The sequence below is a fragment of the Aristolochia californica genome, unplaced genomic scaffold (genome assembly GCF_029961685.1).
Source record: "Aristolochia californica isolate CCGP_79_NKW_82.1479 unplaced genomic scaffold, dmAriCali1.0.hap1 SCAF_7, whole genome shotgun sequence".
Lineage (NCBI taxonomy): Eukaryota > Viridiplantae > Streptophyta > Magnoliopsida > Piperales > Aristolochiaceae > Aristolochia > Aristolochia californica.
The window spans coordinates 41,941,070-41,959,587 of NW_027182268.1; the positions used below are offsets into that span (position 1 = coordinate 41,941,070).

The 18,518-nt window shown below is 37.1% G+C and overlaps 4 protein-coding genes across 4 annotated transcripts in view; 1 reads left to right on the forward strand and 3 right to left on the reverse strand.

Moving 5' to 3' along the window:
* LOC137936650 (CAX-interacting protein 4) overlaps positions 1-18,518 on the reverse strand; it is a 43,383-nt gene that overhangs the window by 5,419 nt on the left and 19,446 nt on the right. The window lies entirely within an intron of this gene.
* Positions 2,530-3,800, forward strand: LOC137937506 (loganic acid O-methyltransferase-like). The gene is made up of 3 exons (XM_068782563.1): positions 2,530-2,576; positions 2,672-3,338; positions 3,456-3,800. The coding sequence occupies exons 1-3, from the start codon at positions 2,530-2,532 to the stop codon at positions 3,798-3,800; spliced, it is 1,059 nt and encodes a 352-aa protein (XP_068638664.1).
* On the reverse strand, positions 9,275-10,957 carry LOC137937507 (loganic acid O-methyltransferase-like). The gene is made up of 3 exons (XM_068782564.1): positions 10,886-10,957; positions 10,065-10,724; positions 9,275-9,619 (listed from the first exon to the last, which is right to left on the reverse strand). Exons 1-3 carry the CDS (start codon positions 10,955-10,957, stop codon positions 9,275-9,277), a joined length of 1,077 nt encoding a protein of 358 aa, XP_068638665.1.
* On the reverse strand, positions 12,183-13,556 carry LOC137937508 (loganic acid O-methyltransferase-like). Its single transcript, XM_068782565.1, has 3 exons — positions 13,410-13,556; positions 12,624-13,283; positions 12,183-12,527 (listed from the first exon to the last, which is right to left on the reverse strand). The coding sequence occupies exons 1-3, from the start codon at positions 13,554-13,556 to the stop codon at positions 12,183-12,185; spliced, it is 1,152 nt and encodes a 383-aa protein (XP_068638666.1).

The window sequence follows — 18,518 nt, forward strand, 5'->3', positions numbered from 1 at the left end:
AAATATTGTCTAGCTTGTTTTGTAATTTTTGAATCTTGCCATAAATTTACTATGACCTCCTTAGTGCCCTTGGTTGAAACTTATATTTTAGGAAAAACTAGAAATGTTTTCCCTATGATACATATTTTTAGAAAAAATTTAAATAAAATCCTATTACTATTAGTGATTTATAAGAAAATTACAAGAAATATTTTAATTTTTTTTAGGAAATTTAAATGGACATTTATTGCCACTTCTAGGGAAATAAATAAAAATTAATAATCAATCTAATATATTACTATACTTATCGATAAAATTTTAATCAAATAAAATGTCAAACACAAAATTACAATAAAAATTGCCTCATGCTAAAAGTATTATAGCATCAACTGTCGAATATTTATTCCAAAATTTTCTATATGGTTTTCTAGCCCATCTGGGCAGGTAAATCTTACTGAGAAAATTATTTGATTTTTTTAATAAGAATTTTCAATTAGAAAAATGTTTACAAAAAACATGAGACACTAATAGTCTCTAGAAACATATTTCTAGTAAAATGTATTATCAATTTCTTCAAGAGCCATAAGGAAGGAGAATTTAAGGAAAGAAATAATTTCTTCGCCCCCCCCCCCCCCCTGAACTTAGGTATTCTGCCAAGACGAGGAGGAGGAAGGTGGTTACGACGCCGGTGTCGTCGGGGATGACAACTGCGACGACGACCGAAGTTGCAGCGACAAAAACAGAGGCGAAGGCGAGGGGAGGAAGAAATTGAATGACCAACGATAGAGGCGGCGACAATAGCGGACATGAGGGGCTTGGCAGTGACGAGGGGAGGAAGAATCCCCCCCCCCTCACTCTTGGTCTCGCTCTCGGTCCCGCTCCTGCTCTCGTTCCCCCGCCCCCACTCCCGCTCTTGACTTAGCTCATTAACGAGCCAGTGCGCGAGTCGTCGAGCCAAACCTGAATTCGGTCAAGCTCGACTCGTTAATTTAAACGAGCCGATTCCTGATCTCGAGCTTGAGAGATACCGAATCGAACCGAGCCGCTCGTGAGCCGGCTTGGTTCGAAGCCATCCCTAACCACAAGCACCTAGACCCTATTGAAGGGATTTTTTTCCAAAAATTTCCAAATATCTCTTATACAAATCTTGATTTGATTACATATAAGAGTGACTAGTTCTTCTAATTAAAGCACATTTATGCCTCTACTTAGGCAAATATGACAATAAAACTAGTCTACTTTGTCATTATTTAATACTTTATTGTCATATTTGCCTATCTAGTGGCTTCAAGGTGCTTTAATTTGAAGAGATAATCACCCTTATATGTAATCAAATCAAGGCTTGTATAAAACACATTTGAAAATTGCTTGAAAAAATACCTTCAAATGGGTCTAGGTGCTTGTGGCTAATTCTTATTGACCATAAGTCTCAAAGTGTTTCGGCATGTGTTGTAATCAAACTTCTTGAGGTTATTTACTGTAGATGTTGTTTGACTTTTGATAGTGGATTCTTTAATTTAACTCAAGGGCAATGATTCCTTAGGAGTAGAGTAGGAATACGTAGTGATTATGAACCACTATAAACATTTAGATGTTATGGTGGATTAAATGGTTTCTCTATTATTTAAAAAAATTAAGATTCCACCTCCTTAATTTTAAATCCACTTTAAAAACACTCGCTTTAATGGCACTTGTAAAGTCCTATATAAATAAACCTAGGGGGAGTAAGGAGAACAATATTATCAACTTTATAAGGTTAAATTCAATGATTGCTTTCTTAATTTTGCAAATAACAAAGATACCATTTAATCCACCGTTACATCTCAATTTTTATAGCGGTTTAAAATCACTACAAATTGCTACTCTACTCCTAGGGAGTCCTAGCCCTGGAGTCAAATTAAAGATTCCACTATCAAAAGCCAAACGATATCTACAATAAATAACCTCAAGAAGTTTGATTACGACACCTACCCAAACACTTCGAGACTTATGGTCAATAATTATTAGCCACAAGCACCTAGAACCTATTGAAGGGATTTTTTTTTTCCAGAAATTTCCAAATATATCATATACAAGTTTTGATTCGATTACATACAAGGGTTATTAGCTCTTCTTATTAAAGCACATGTAAGCCTCTAGATAGGCAAATATGACAATAGAGCTAGTCTACTTTGTCATTATTTATTGCTTTATTGTCATATTTGCTCTATTGTCATATATGACAATAGAACTAAGTCTACTTTATCATTATTTAATGCTCTATTGTCATATTTAATGATCCCAAAGTGACATTTCCTGCCAGAATGGTCTAGCATGAGTCTTTGCAGAAAGAAGGACGTAATAGTAGTTACACATTTCCTTGATGAGGGGCTTATAACTACTCACCGGGGTCACCCATCAAGCTTGTCTAAGGGATATGTGGGACAGCAGGATAGCATCTAACAGGAGAACGATCTCTAGAAATAAGGCCATTAAACAACTCTATAAATACATCGTCTTCAGAGAGGGAGAGAGAGACAGAGGGAGAGAAGATGGAATCACAACCTATGAATGGAGGTGAAGGTCCCAACAGTTACGCCCATAATTCATCCTACCAGGCACGGACGATCTTCTGAATCCTCTATGTTGTTTCTTTATATTCAGAATTCATCATACTTTTTATGCTTTAACAAAACTTCATCTTGTGTTACAGAGAGTTGGGAGTTTCTGCAGCTACTGCATTTCTACAAGATGGCATTGCTAAGGAATTTGAAATTGGACAGTACCCTTGTGTAAGGAACTCAGTTGTCATTGCGGACTTGGGTTGCTCTGTCGGGCCCAACACATTCCTGGTTGTCCAGGCGATTATAGATGCATTGAGACTCAAGTACAAGTCGTCCATCAGCTTGTTTTCCAGTGATATGCCTGAGTTCCTAGTTTTCTTCAACGACCAGGTAGCCAACGATTTCAACACTCTTTTCCAGTCGCTTCCGTCAGAAGATAGATATTTTGCCGCCGGCATACCTGGGTCCTTTTACCACCGTCTCTTCCCGAAGGCTTCTATACATTTTGTCCACTCCTCCTATGCTAATCAATGGCTGTCCCAAGTGCCTAAAGAGGTTAGAGACGAGAATTCTCTGGCGTGGAATAAAGGGAGGATTTTTTACACGGGGGCTCCAACTAAAGTTTGGACCGCCTATGCAGCACAATATGCCAAAGACCTAGAATCCTTTCTACAAGCTCGGGCACAAGAGGTCGTCATGGGCGGATTGATGGCCCTGCTTTTTCCCTGCTGTCAAAATGGAAACTCTTCGAATGAGTCGCCAATTGCCAAAGTCTTCAGTTTATTGGGATCGACACTCATGGACATGGCCAAGACGGTGTGTGTCCACTTTATAGCGAAAAACGCTCCCTTTTAACCTCATCTCCATTGATAAGTATTTCTAGGCAACTGCATTAATCCTCTTATTTCATCGACGAATTTGTTTGCTCTGTAGGGTGACATCGAGGAAGGCAAAGTGGATTCCTTCAACTTGCCCGTCTATATTCCGTCCATCACAGAGTTCAAGAAGTTGGTCGGGACCAACGGGTATTTCAGCATTGTGCAAATGGAGAAAGTGCCTCCTATATCAATGCCTGCCAACGACGGCATAGCTCGGGCTGTGAGCATGAGCATCAGGGCTGCCATGGGGGGGATCATTAGCGATCACTTTGGGTGCCAAGTTGTCGATGATTTGTTTGAGAGATATCAAAATAAAATTGTCTCTCACCTTCAAAATCCTCCTGGTGTGGGTGCGGAGTTGTTTGTGCTTCTGAAGCGTAAACCTCTCTCGATTAATTGATCTGCGCTATGTGATGGTCACACTGATTATTATGTTCCATCCGAGGTGTCTGTGTTACTGTCTACCTTAGTGGGATCAGTAATAAGCTAATAACAACGCCTCATTTTAGATATTATGCCTGCATATTTAGATTTGATCAAATCCACTCTCAGTTACATTGATTGGTTATTTGCATTTCTGGCAAATTAATGTTCACTTTCATGGTGGTCAGCTTGGCCTTAAGAGCTGACTCTTTTAAAATAATGAGAGACGACAAGAAAGACCTCGGGTAATCCTAAGGACACATCTTCAACACATTTAATCCGAGAATGCATAAATTAAAGAGTCATGGACCAAAGTGTTTCTATGCTTTAGTCGTGGCATTTGATGTTATTGTCTCATGTTTCACATTGTGGTCTACAGAAGTGTTCCACTGCACACCAAATGTTTGTGCTTTTGTTGTAGGTGAGCAATTTGGGCCCAAGTTTCAAATTGTAGTTGACCCTAACTCTTCATATTTAATGATCAAGTAGGGTGGGTTTCACTACATAAATTGGCCACTAAATGCATGGATGAGGTTGTTATTTGTCTTGCGGGGTGAAGCTTAAAAACCAAGGCAGGTTCAAGGTGAAGATGGGGTTTCTAAAGTTGCACCTTCCTTTTAACAAGAGCAACTAATTTTATTTTTTATAATTGAAATATATTTAATTCAATTGAATCTTTTAGTTTAATTTTTACTATTATTATATAATTTTATTTATCAACAACTATATAAGGCAATGTAGGAGCAAGATTAAAGAATAAACTCGTTGACAAATGAGCTGGGGACCACACTATAGAGTAAGGTTATTGCTGGCTTCTAGATCCTTATCGAAATAATTTTGATTATAATAAACACTTGAGTTACTAATGATATGTATTAAGTATACCTTATAGCTTAAAAAATCTGAAAGAAAATTTCTAGGAGCATATCCATTCAATCAATCGAGGACTGTTGGAATGGCCCATACAAATAGGGAGCAAGCAGCTCAGCTCATGGTCACAAACCACACCAGCCAACTCATGTCTCCTCATTCTAAGCCATCAATGAATTAAAGTTCACCCCTGGAATTTATATTAAAAAACATGTGCACATTGAAGAGAAAGGGGTAGCTCGACTTTGTTAATGAGAAAAATTACACATAGGCAATTGTTATAAAAAATCTTAAGAGTATTAGTTAGAAAAAGTAGTTTTTCTACTTTGGCTAGTCAAATTGGATGAACATGTGCTCAACTTTAAAATAGTATAAAACTACAATGTATATTTTGTTGGGTGTAGATTGTTTTTCGTTTATATTCTCCCCTATTGATGTCATTCACATCTTAGTCCTATTTTCTATTTGTATAGGTCTAGACATGAGGAGAGAGAATTATTGAGAACAATCTTACATAGATGTTCACAAAAAGCGTATAGTTGTATACTTTTACCTTCAACTAGTCATTTTTGGGGTGCGTAACTTTAACACTATACTTGTGCTTGTTTACTTTAGATTATCTAAGTTTTTAGTTTTATTAGATATATAATGTTATAACATGACTTTTATCTAGTTGAACTAGACCTTGCCAACTATGTGTCAAATTCAATGGCAAATTGATATACTATTGTTGGCGTGAATTAATTTAATTTTAATTTGATTACTAAAAATTTATCAATAAGTATAGTAATGTATAAAACATTATTAATTTCTATATATTTCCTTGAAAAAAGTAGGTCCATTAAATTTTTCTTGAAAATTTATATATTTTTTATATAATTTCCTAGTAAGTCACTAATAGAATTTTATCTGAAGGTTTCTTAGAAATGTATATCCGAGGAAAAATATTTTTAGAATTCTTTAGTATATAAATTTTCAACCAGGGGCACTAACAAGGCCTTAGTGTGGTCTAAAGTTGTGAAGATTTTTCTTGAGGCTTGTGAGAAAGATTATGCCCTCATTGATGATCCATCGAGTACTACTTAAAAAACAAAGAAAAAAAGATAATGCTATAGCGAAGACATGGTTGATAAATCGTATGGAGTTTACATTTAAAAATCAACTCAAATTTCTTTTGTTCCATTACTAAAGAAATTTGAGAGATGTTGAAAGTAACTTATTCTCATGAGAATAATTTGTTGAAAGTGTATGAAATCCATTCTAAATTTTCTAGTATCCAACGGAGGTAGCGAAGTGTGAGTGAGTACTTTAGTGAACTCAATAACATGTTGCAAAAGGTTTGAGTCTCTGCACACCACAAATCATACACAATTGAGGAAGTAGCAAGTTGAACTTCATGTGTCATGGTGTTTTCATGGACTTGGACCAAAGTATGAGAATGTTCATGCACAAATGTTATCTAGTGCAGATATACACATGTTTATTAGTGATTATTTATGCCTTCTTTTGGACCACGACTACAATGATCGAGGTTGGTGATTTGACACCTCAGTCTCAATTACAAGATAAATTTGCCTTATTTTCTTCCCATACATCCAATCAACAAGAAGCGGAAGCGGAAGAGGCAAATGTGGTGGTCAAGGTAGAGACATTGGCTGATGTAGAGGTCAAGATAAGACATGTTATTATTGTAGTAAAGTTAGTCATATTTTTTCATAAAGCTGCAAAACATCTGGCAAACAAAATTGGGCTAACACTAGTGTAGCTAGAACCTTGGAGAGTTTAGAGGGTGATGCTAATTTCATTGATGGGCTATTAAAGCTAGACCAAAAGTGGGAAAATGGGTATAATGACTCATGTAGAGTTAGCTCTTCAAATACGTGGAGCCCTTCTACCACTACAAACACAATATTTGCACACTCAAGTATGAATGCCTTTTAGTTCACTCATGCCAATTTTTGGGTTCTTGATTCTGGTACCTCTACACATATGATAGACAAGTGTATGTCTTCTTCTTTTGGTTGTTCATCTTCTATTTCTTTTGTTATCTTTGTTGATGGCTGATAATCTAGAGTTGATGAAGGTGAAGTTGAAAGCACCACAATCTTATTATCTTATATGTCTTATGTTCCTAAATGTTTTTAATTTTTTTTATTTATCAGCAAAATTGGTTCTCATTTGAATTTCTCCATTATTTTCTTTTTGTCATATTAAGTATTTTAGGATTTGTAGTTGAAAAGGATGACTGATATGCATAGTAAGACATAAGGCCTTTAATAGATTGAAGATCATTCGAGTTGCGTTAGCCAATTCTACTTCAATATATGACCGCCATCTATGATAGGGCATCCATTTATAAAGAAGTATTATAATTTTTCCCTTCAATTTTGTCTTGTCCAAGATTTGATTGTGAACATGTTAGTTGGGGAAACATCATCATTCTTCTTATTCCAATAGAGTTGATAAAGAGAGTCATTCTCCTTTTAATTTAGCACATTATAATGTACGAGGTCCAAGTTAGATTTTTATTGTCTCTAGTTGTCATTATTTTTTTTAAAATTTGTTGATGATTTTAAAATTTCATGGATTTATTTGTTGAAAGAAAAGTATGATTTATTTGTCACCAAGAGATTCAAACTTAGGTTGGTAGTTATTGCTCCTTACATAGAGTTGTACATCAAACACCTTAATATTTAGACCCTCAACAAAATGGAGTGGTTAAGAGGAAAAATAAACATTTCCATGATGTTACTAATAAATTTATTTTCCATATGAATGTTCCAAAGACCTATTGGGAAGAGACTATACCTACTGCATGTTACTTAGTTACTAAATTCCATCGTCACTGTTGTGGTTAGACTCCATTTAAGATTCTCAAAATCCACTCTCATTTGAGAATGGGTTATATACAAACATATGGTGCGGATTATATCGAGACTGTCTCTTTTGTGGTTTTCCTTAATTCGGTTTGTATTTTAATCTTTGTGACTATTGATTAGACTTGACCTTGTTTCAACTTGATGTTAAGAACGTATTTTTGTATGGTGATTTGCATAAGGAGAAGTACATGGAGCAATTGTTAGGATATATTACTCAAGAGGAGACGAGTATGGTTTGTTAGATTAGAAAAAACAATTTATGATTTTAAATAGAGTCCTAGAGTGTAGTTTGAGAAATCTACTAGGAGTTTGGTTTTTTGATAAGTCATTATGATCACTAAATATTTGTTATGAAGTAGAAGACAAGTATTATTGTTTTATTGTTATATGTGGATGATATATTCTTGTTGAGAAATAACATACATGTTACATAATACGTGAAATGCCATTTGCAAGCGCATTACTAGATCAAGAACTTGGGATGTTGAGGTATTTCGTATTGAAATAGCTCCGAGTTGGTCTAGGGTGTTGTTCTCCCGAAGGACTTATATGACAGATCTCTTGCAAGAAATAGCTACTAGGAGCTAACAAGTAGAAACTCTAATGAAAGGTGGGCATGGGTTGTATTGTGAGACTGGCTTGTTGTTGAGAGATAAAGACCTTGTATCTTAAACCGGTGGGCTAGTTGTAATATGTTACTATAACTTGATCGAATATTTATTTTATAGACATTGTGATTAGTCAACTTGTGGAATGACCTCGAGTTGTTCATCCTGATGCTATTTATAGGATCTTGAGGTACTTGAAATAGTCACAAGGAAATAAATTATTGTGTAAACTCATGGAAATCTTGAGGTTAAAGGGTTTTCAAATGCAGACTATGCTGAATCTAAAATACATAAAAGTTCTATTAGTAGATTTTGCATATTTGTTGGAGAAAATCTAGTAATATAGAAGAGTAAGAAGCAAACTGTAGTAGCAAGATTCAGTATAGAGGTGAAATACAAGGCAAATTGTTAATGGAGGAATTTAGTTGTACAATCAAACAACTATTTTTATTTTTGTAATCCAAATTTTTATGAGAGTGCAAACTATGTAACTCCCTTTATCATTTCATCACATATGCGATATTGAGTAGGAAGATCTCTATTCCTTATGTGAAATCCTTAGAGCAACTTGGTAATATTTTTATGAGAGCTTTATATAGTAAGGATTTTGTTTACTCATATAATAAGCTGAAGCTGTTTGTCTTTATGGCTTAGCTTGAGGGGGAGTTTACTCACACAACTTGAAGTTTTAATCTCAGTTGGCACCCTTATCGATGCCTTAAGACTATTTTTAAGTTTTCATGTGCAGCTCCTCTCTTAGGAAGACTTTAGAACCAAACAGACTAATCGATACAACTAAATCTTTGAGTGTTTTTTTATGAATGAGTCCTCTACGAGAGTGCAAGTGCAACTTTCCAAGTAGGTCTAACTGGGTTGCTGTGCATGAACTGACTGTTTCCCATTTCCGCTTGTTAATTATAATCTATGAGATGAGTTGATGCCATAAAAAACAGACGCCATGGCATGAAATAGTAAACAAGTTGTGTTTTCTTTTTATCAATAGCCCAAAGTTCGATACAAACGCAATGGCACGGAAGGTTTCATGCATCTCAGCTTTCTCCTCCAGCCATTAGTAAATCTCTAGGATTTGTTAATTAACCTTTGCGCTTAAGAAGTACAAATAAGTCTTCAGTCAATGCTGCACTTTGTGAGATGAACTCGGAGTTCTCTTGGGCTATCTCAACGTACCTTTCAAAGACTTTATCAATGGCTTCAGCACCAAAGTAATTGGTCATGATTCCTTCCATGGGTGCTCGCACTATCATGCTGCATTTCCTAGCATCAAGTCTGGAACTAAACCCCTTTGTTGCGGAAGTTAGTGGTTGCATATTCTCGATAGTGAAGGACCCATTTCTTTCTATCAGCTTCTGGATCTCCTCTGCTGGAGGAATGTAGATGGGTAGGTTGAAGGAGTTCACTTTCATTGCATCCAGTCGACCCTGAAAAACACAAGACACTGTCAGCATATTCTCATGGCAATATTGGGATAGGCTATGGAGAGATTGAAAGAGAAAGATCTCCATGGCTGTAAATCTCGGTTCGCAAGCTCGAGAATTAGAGTTATCTATATCCAGCTCACAAAGCAAAGTTGACTCCCGAGATAATGCAAGCCTAAGCTTTAAATAATACTGAACAGGAAAACTTGTTCAATGTCTTGAAATGTAAGACGATAGAGGAATCTGTATTGAGGCACTAATTTCTTTCTCTCGAAAAAGAAAGAAAGAAAAGAAAGAAAAAGGTCAGAACGTCCTCTCCTGCTCGTTCTTTAGTGCTTACGCTTTCTTCCTCGCAGTTCCACTTTAATGGCGTCCAATACTGTAACTAAAGTAACTGCTTAATAATGAGTAGAAACTAAATCTTGAAGATTTCTCATATGATGCTTACACCGGCGGCCATGTCGTTTAGAGTTAACTCCAAAATGCGGAAGAGTCTGTAAAAGAGAGACTGTTCGACGTAAGTGAAACCTTTACTGAAAGGAAAGGTGAGTGCCATCAGCCCATCAGCAGCAACCTCTTCTGCTCTGGACTTCAGGAAGACCTCTATGTCCTTAGCAAACTGGGCTGCATACGCCTCAGCAACCTCTTTTTTAGCTGCGATACTTAAAATTCGCCCCTTATTCCATGCGTGAGATTTCTCATCCCTCACCTCGTCGGGCACTTGAGACATCCAGTGAATTGCATAAGAGGAGTGGACGAAATGAAGGGACGCCTTGGGGAAGAGACGGCCATGGAAAGACCCCGGCGCACCGGCGGCAAAATATCGTCGGCCATTGGCAGGAAGAGCAGAGAAAAGGGTATTGAAATCGTTGGACTCGTGGTCGTTGAACGACACTTGAAAATCAATGACGTTGGAGGGGACGCCGAGGCTGAGCAGCTTGTGCTCCACGGCTCCGATGACGTTCTGCACTACGGCGAATGTGTTGGGTCCAACGGAGCACCCAAGGTCGGTGATATGATAACTCTTCAAGGTGGACAACTGCTTAAGGCTAATGTGCTCATCTATGGCTTCACTGATCAATTGCACTGTAGCATGGATGCCCTCTCCCTATAGCAAAATGCAACAAGAATTAATAACAGTACAGGAAAATCTAGTGACAAAGCAGAGTGGATTAAAGAAGGTACCTGATAGTGGGAGTTATGAGAATAGCTGGTTGGTCCATCGCCTCCGTTCATGGGATACGATTCGACAGAGTGAAGTTTACTGACCTTGGATGATACTAATGCCGTCGGATTCTGATCTCTACCACCATTAATGTGATAAGTGCGAAATGACTCCATTTCTCTCTAATCTCTTCCTTGTGCAATGAGTTACTAGTTCATTACGCAAAAATGGGTATTTATAGAAGATTTCCAATCGGGTGAAGGCACTCTGAGGTTATGCTGCAGGAAAAGAAAAGATAAAATATTTCTCTTGTGCCACTTGCTTGTTGACCAATATCTATGGCTTGCCGATCTAAATAAGGCAAAACCATGTGACACCAAATGAATCCCCAATTATAGAATTTAATCTCTCCCTAAGAGATTGTAAAATTCTTTGAGTAAAAGAGCTTGATATAGTTAGGAATGCTGAGTGATTTTCCAAGATAAACAACTTTTTTTTCTCCCAAAATGGATTTGTATAAAATTTCAATTGAAAGGACATTTGGAGTGTTTTGAATGGCCAATAAATGCTCGCTTCCTCCCACGAGCGAGGTTGGGGGGACTTTTCCAATCATTCTAGTTATTTTTTTTCCATTTACAAAAAAGCAATAAAAAGTATTGATCGATTAGTAAAAAAGTGTGATCGATCAACCATGTACAATGGTTATATATTTTTTGTGTGCTCCCTAAACCTATTGATATTGATCAATCAGGGCATGAATCAATGAATTCTCAACCTTTAAAAAAAGTCAATGATCGATCACGCACTATAGATCAGGCTACGCAGAGTTTTATATGATCGAAGAAGAAGAGGAAAGTAATTTTTTTGGGATTTTAATTTTTTGTTATTTATTGTAAATTTTTGGGTTTATTGTATACATGTGATTTTATAATTTAATTGATTGTTTTTGGGACCTTATTGTATACATTTGATTTTTTATATATATATATATATATATATATTAAAATATTGTTATTAAACACAATTTAATAATTATCAATTTCCCAAAAAATGTTTAATTGATAAAATATAAAAAAGTTAATTATCCTCGTGGCGAATTTCCAAATTTTTTGACAGAATAAATTAGCAGAAAAAAGTTAATTATCCTCGTGGCCTGGCTGGTTAGTACATTCATGGAGTAGTCTAAGTCAGAGATAGTAGCCAAAAGAATACTGCAATACATCAAAGGTACAGTTGGTCATGGCCTTTTCTACACCACCTCTGAAGACTCGAGTCTTATTGGTAACATCGACATTAGACAACAAGAAGAGCACCTTTTGGATATGTCTTCAACATTAGGGTAGCTGCATTCTCAACATATATTTTCTTATTGCTGTAACCAACGCTTGAATCTCTGAAAGATTAACCTTTGCGCTTAAGAAGCACAAATAAGTCTTCAGTAAATGCTGCACCTTGTGCGATGTAGTTCGAATTGTCTTTAGCTATCTCGACGTACCTCTCGAAGGTTTCATCGATGTTTTCACTACCCAAGTATTTTCTCACGATTCCTTCCGTTGGTGCTCGGACTATTAGGCTGCATTGCCGAGCGTCAAGTCTGGAAGTAAACCCTTTAGTTCCAAAAGTTAATGGCTGCATCTTCTCGATGCTGAAGGACCCGTTTCTTTGTACCAGCTTCTGGATTTCCTGTGCGTAAGGAATGTAGACGGGTAGGTTGAAAGCGTTCACTTTCACTTTATCCAGTCGACCCTGGAAAAGATTAAGACGCGCTCGATATTTTTCAACAATATTCCATAGCAAGAAAAAACTAAGATGCGGATCAAGGTTCTTTTAATGTTAATATACCGTGGTGGCCATGTCGTTTAGAGCTAACTCCAATACGTGGAAGAGTCTGTAAAAGAGTGCCTGTTCGACGTAAACGGAGCCTCTAGTATACGGAAAGATAAGCACCATGAAGCCACCGACTGCAACTTCCTCGGCTCTGGCTAGTAGGAACATGTCCATGTCCTTAGTAAACTGAACCGAATATGCCTCTTCAACCTCAGGTTTAGCCGCGACATGTAAAATCTTACCCTTATTCCATGCCGCAGAGTTTTCATCTTTCACCTCGTTAGGCACCTGAGACAACCAATGAAGTGCATACGAGGAGTGAACAAAATGAAGAGACGCCTTAGGAAAGAGACGTCCATGGAAGGACCCCGGGACGCCTGCCGCTAAATAACGTCGGCCTTTCGTCGGAAGAGAAGCAAAAAGGGTATTGAAATCGTTGGAGGTGTGGTCATTGAACGAGACTTGAATATCCAAGACGTTGGAAGCGGAACCGACGTTGAGCAGCTTGTGCTCCACGGCCCCGATGATATTCTCCACCGCGGCGAATGTGTTTGGCCCGACGGAGCACCCAAGGTCTGCAACATGGTAAGTCCTCAACGAGGACAGTTGCTCGACACAAACGTTACCTGCGATCACCTCGGCGATCAATTGTTTTGCCGCATTGACGCCCTCTCCCTGTAGATAAAAATGTTCACGAACCCATCACAACGAAGCAATTTTAAAAGGCATAACGTGAGCAGTTACTCGAGGATTTAATGAATGTGCGAAGAAGGCCTGGCTGGATAATTGAAGAAGGCGCACCTGGTAATGAGAGTTATTCGAATAGCTGGTTGGTCCATCACCTTCATTCATGGGATATGATCCCGCAGAGTTAAGTTTACCAACCTTGGATGGAGCTGATCCTTCACCGACATTATTGTGATGAGCATTCTGGCCATTTGACTTCATTTCCTTCAGTCTCTCGTCTCTCTGTCTAGGATCTAGTTACGACTTTTGTGAATGAGTAATTAGTTTATCAGCTGAAATGGGTACTACTTAAGTTTGCAAGGTGGCCATGCCACTGAAAGATGAAATCGTCGAAGCAGCTCTTAGAAAGCGAATGCGGGAGATGTTCTTAGACTGGGTCTTCCGGAAGAAACACCAGAAATAATAATTATCACAACCGAAGGATTAAAATAAACTTTAAACGAAACCATTCGCTGTTAGTATACCGTCGTTCACCTGGGGGACCAAACGATTTATGAGTTATGAACCCGTCCAAATGGGAAAATAAAACGAGAAAAATTCTTGCTCTTGTAAAACAACCTCGTCTGCTTCTTCCTTGAAATGACCGGAAGAGTACCAAGTACACCATAGGTTTTGTTTGTCTGTTTTTTACACTAGGATTGCAAATCGGCTTTGCATGGGACAAATTTACGGAGCTCAGGTCCCTTTTTCAATGGACCCAGGGTTGGAACGATTTGATCTGGGACTGGAGTTCAGGTCTGCAACAGATCCAAAGGAAAGACGCTACATAGCATCTAACATCCATAACTCTCTCTTCTGTTTTTTTTTTTTTTTTTGAATCTGATTTCATTTACTGGTTCATTCACGTTTCTGTGCTTTAGCAGCATAAGTTAACCAGGTAAGTTCAAGTGATTCACAAACCGGCAACAAGAGTTTCTACATTTTTCTGAGTTCTTCACCAATCAAATGGGCTTATGTGAATCTGATCAGTGTATTGGGGCATCAAAGATTAACTAATCGTATGATTGTATGTATATATGATATGAACTACATGATAACTATTGTATAAAAAACTAATTAAAAAATTCATGGACCATGTTAGTCATGATCTGCATACTAGATTAGATTTTTAAGTTGAATAGACCATTTTTTTTTTTTTTTTTGAGTTTCCTCTCTATGCGTCAATACTGATCCATATTATGCATGGTTAGCGGTTGATGTGTGAACTAATCCAATCTGTTAATTTTAAGATTTGAAAATTGGGAGCAGATTGGGTTGTGGAATAACTTGATCTTCCAATCTCCCAAGTAAAACATCAGTTTTTAGCAACCGAACTTTGATTCAATTGGAGCCGGACCCTTTTTCGATTCTTACTTCAGAAAAAGAGTTTTCAGCTTAAAAGAAATACCTAGGTAGTTGGTCTGGTCTAAACTTAAATCGGACTGAATCATTTTCTTGTGGCGAAATGATGAAAAAAATTTAATAGAGAGAGAATTGAAAACCATGACTAGAGTACCTACATAGAAAAGGTAGTATTAATCAATTGAAGACTGATTAATGTCCAACTTCATTTGTCTTTTCACTTCAAGGTTTCATCTTATCAACTGATGTTCTTGACTTCTATGCATGAGCTTGACTCTTTCAGCTTTTGACACTTCATTTGATTGTCTTCTTTTACTTGTTTTACTCTTCTTGCCTTTTCTTAATTGGCTTACTTACTTCTCTTGTAAAAATGATTCTTCTACCCCTTATTTTGGCATATAGTGTTGGTAGGCAGTTTAGATGGTATGATTTCTTACATGAATTACTTGTTCCCTTTCGATGTATGGAGTTTGTTGAAACAGTCTCTTGCAGCTCGAACATATATGTTAAGGAAGTTTACTTTTGGAGCTTATTGACCTGAACAATATATTTTGATGCACATCATTAGTACTTGAGTGTTTGTTATCAACATCCCCAGCTCATGAAAATCTTATTATTACACTACCAAGCCCACCTCATGAACAAATATCTTCATCCCTAAGCAAACTTGCCCATAATTCTCTTCTTCATCTAGTCTCATGAACCAACTCTCCCCCCACTCCCATGACTAGTTCTTCCTCTACATCAACCTCTTTCTTCTTTTATTGAGTCTAACATTCTACCCAACTAGTTGCTATTGAGCCACATGACAACTTGAAGTAGTCCTCCTAGAAACCCCCTCTTCAAATATTCATCCAATGGTTACTAGGGCAGAAGGTAGGTAGTCCTATACACTGGCCTTGCATGCTCTATCTCTTCAAGAACCTCAAAATTATAAAGAAATTCTCTCCATACCACAATGAAACAAGCCATGTTAGAAGAATACAATGCCCTAATCTTGAATGAAACACATGAACATGTTCCTCAAACCCCTACAATGAATATAGTAGGCTAAATAGGTATTTTAAACTAAATTAAAATCAGACAAAACTCTTGATAAGTTTAAAGATAAACTAGTAGCCCAAGGTCATCATTGAAAACATGCAGGATTAAACTATGAGGAATTGTAGTTTATTCCCAAATTATTTGGGTTGCTCTTACCTTGGCCATATCTAAGGACTAGCCTCTAAGAAAATTAAGCCATGGAAGATTTGATAAGGACCTTCAATGCACAATAACAAGTCTTCAAACCACCAACAGAGGAACAAAAAGAATTGCTTGAATTGAATTGATGTGTAGATATATGAATACAAGGGTTTATATAGTTTTTTAAAACACCAAAAAGGGAAATAAGAAAGTGTAGAATTTCACAAGTTGGAGTATCTTAGTGTCATCTAGGTGCCTTGGCAATTTCATACAAATCCAGTGTTAGTTCATTCCATACTTCTTCCATGATTCTTGGATCTTGATCCTCTTCACTTGATTGGTTAATTTGCCTTCGATTCTCTCCCTTTGATTGAGTGATTAGTGAGGATAATTGTCCTCGATTGATTTGGATTGATTAAGTATGATTAGTAGGAGTATCTTGAATAGCTAAAGAAGTTTGTGGTGGGTACCTCATATGAGTGATTGTAAGAGAACTTATTCTAGAAGGCCCTAGAGGTGGCTGAGATTCATCCATGCATGAGAATGTCCCTCTTTGCATGGCTTTGCATGAGTGATGTGGACGTCTCCGTTGCATGGCTTTACTTGAGTGAAGTAGATGTTTCTTTGTGTAAGATTTCCTTGGGCATGAATTCTATGTTCATGTTTCTTTGTATAACTTTAGGTTGTGTAACTACCTATCCTTTAGTTTAAAATAAATAATGTTTTTCTCAATGGGTTTCTTCAATTTTTTTTTATGAAACGACCGCTAGGCTTTGAAATTTCATTTTTTCCCACTCATTTACATTCTTTTATTTTACATTAAATTTTCATGATAAGTTAGTAGACTCATTTTTTTCCTTACTATTACTCCATCACTCTATTTACTTGTTTTGGTAGTAATTTCCCCTAAATTTATTTATTTATTTAAGAACTCTTTCTAATGAATTTTCTATTAAGGTTTTAGGTTGGTTAAATTTTTTCCTTCAAGTGCAGGTGGTTTATGGACAAAAGGGTCTCTTTGTTTCTCAACATAAGTATCTACTTGCTGTTCTTCACCATCAGGTAAGAAAGAGCTCATGCTCTCCCGTCTCCACGCCACTTATTCCCTTCTCTAACCCAACCCTCTATCATTGCCTTAAAGGGGCAGTAGAATTTCATTTTAGTCTCATGAAAAGAATTACTAGGCTCTCAACACTTTCGTTTAGTGATAAACAATGCCTCTTCCCTTAATCTCTTTGGTTTTTCTAATGCTGATTGAGCAGGGTGACATCGCTCCTCTACTGTCCATGCGATTTTCCTAGGAAATACATTAGTCTCATAGTTCAGTTAAATTAGAATGGCATAAGTTAAGGAATCCCTTCCCTTCCCTTCAATAAATATTATTCAATCACATGTCTTCGCTTCAAAGGTCGACGAGTTTAAAGGAAAAGTCTCTGCCGTCGCATTCTAGTGGGTAAACTTCAAATCCTAGCAAAATTTCAAATTCATTTGCATAAAGTTATTTCTGCCAAAATTTACTGGGAAAAATCTTTTCGCTTGTGAATTTAAATTCATTGGCAGAATTTTTTACTGGTAGAAATGATTTTATCTTGCAGTGTGTCAATGTGTTAAAAACATCTCGGGGTGGGTTTTGTGAGCCATCTACAAAACATGTGTACTTGACATGTGATTGATTATTGAGCATAAACTTAAATAGTGAGATTAGCCTTACACTTTTATTAATTAAAATGATTAAACACACGCACACACAAGGATTAAACCAAAAGAAGTTAAAATCATAAGTAAAAGTTAACAAACCTATTCACCACCCTCCTTCATCTCTAGGTTTGTTCCTCATCAATGAGGCCGAATGGGTTCATGAACAAACTCATGAGGCAAATTCTACTTAACCTGATAGTGAGAGTTGTGGTCCATCACCTCCGTTCATGGGATACGATTACACAGGCTTAACCCTCCCATCGCCATTGCCAGGATAGGCTTCCGTTGAAACCTCTTCTCTGACATGCATGTGATTGCCATTCTCTCGACCTGACTCCATTTCTTTGACTATATTTTCACCCTCTTTCTCTCTTTCTGTGTGACTAATGAATCTCAGTTTGAGCTTTTCTTTATTTGAAACGGATGGATGGACTGGTATATATGCAATTCTGATGAGGGACGGACGCTTAAAGATAGGGAAGGGAAGCTACCTCTCACATAGCAAAAATAATAGCAAACTGGTAGCCATCACATAAATGTAAAGAAACAAATGATCTCAAAAAACAGAAAATACAAAAAGAAGACAAAAGTATTCAAACGTTGCGTTCAGCATACCAACATTGACTGACGAAGATCACACTACCAACTCACAACACGTTCTCAACTACAATCTGATATGGTATAGTTATCAATGCAATCATTGTATAGGTAATCAAATGGAACCACTATTGAGGGTAAAATAGTTTAAAATCTCGGAAAGTTGACTCACTAATTGTTTGTTTTCTCAAAAAGGTTTTGATTTTTGAAGGGCCTCGATCTCGAATTCTGGGCCAAGTTGACGAATCTTGGATGAGCTACTACTTCATTCCTGGGCTCTCCGACAAGATCCGGCACTGGATGGGTTTAGATAATACATTTCCTGTGTTCACAGCTGACCGG

Coding starts and splice junctions, on each gene's coding strand:
- LOC137937506 (XM_068782563.1), top strand. CDS start 2,530: ATGGAGGTGAAGGTCCCAACAGTTACGCCCATAATTCATCCTACCAG. Junction 2,577..2,671: donor CCCATAATTCATCCTACCAG/GCACGGACGATC, acceptor CTTGTGTTACAG/AGAGTTGGGAGTTTCTGCAG. Junction 3,339..3,455: donor TCATGGACATGGCCAAGACG/GTGTGTGTCCAC, acceptor TTTGCTCTGTAG/GGTGACATCGAGGAAGGCAA.
- LOC137937507 (XM_068782564.1), bottom strand. CDS start 10,957: ATGGAGTCATTTCGCACTTATCACATTAATGGTGGTAGAGATCAGAAT. Junction 10,725..10,885: donor CGGCATTAGTATCATCCAAG/GTCAGTAAACTT, acceptor ATTTTGCTATAG/GGAGAGGGCATCCATGCTAC. Junction 9,620..10,064: donor TAAACGACATGGCCGCCGGT/GTAAGCATCATA, acceptor TGTGTTTTTCAG/GGTCGACTGGATGCAATGAA.
- LOC137937508 (XM_068782565.1), bottom strand. CDS start 13,556: ATGAAGTCAAATGGCCAGAATGCTCATCACAATAATGTCGGTGAAGGA. Junction 13,284..13,409: donor CGAATAACTCTCATTACCAG/GTGCGCCTTCTT, acceptor TTTTATCTACAG/GGAGAGGGCGTCAATGCGGC. Junction 12,528..12,623: donor TAAACGACATGGCCACCACG/GTATATTAACAT, acceptor AATCTTTTCCAG/GGTCGACTGGATAAAGTGAA.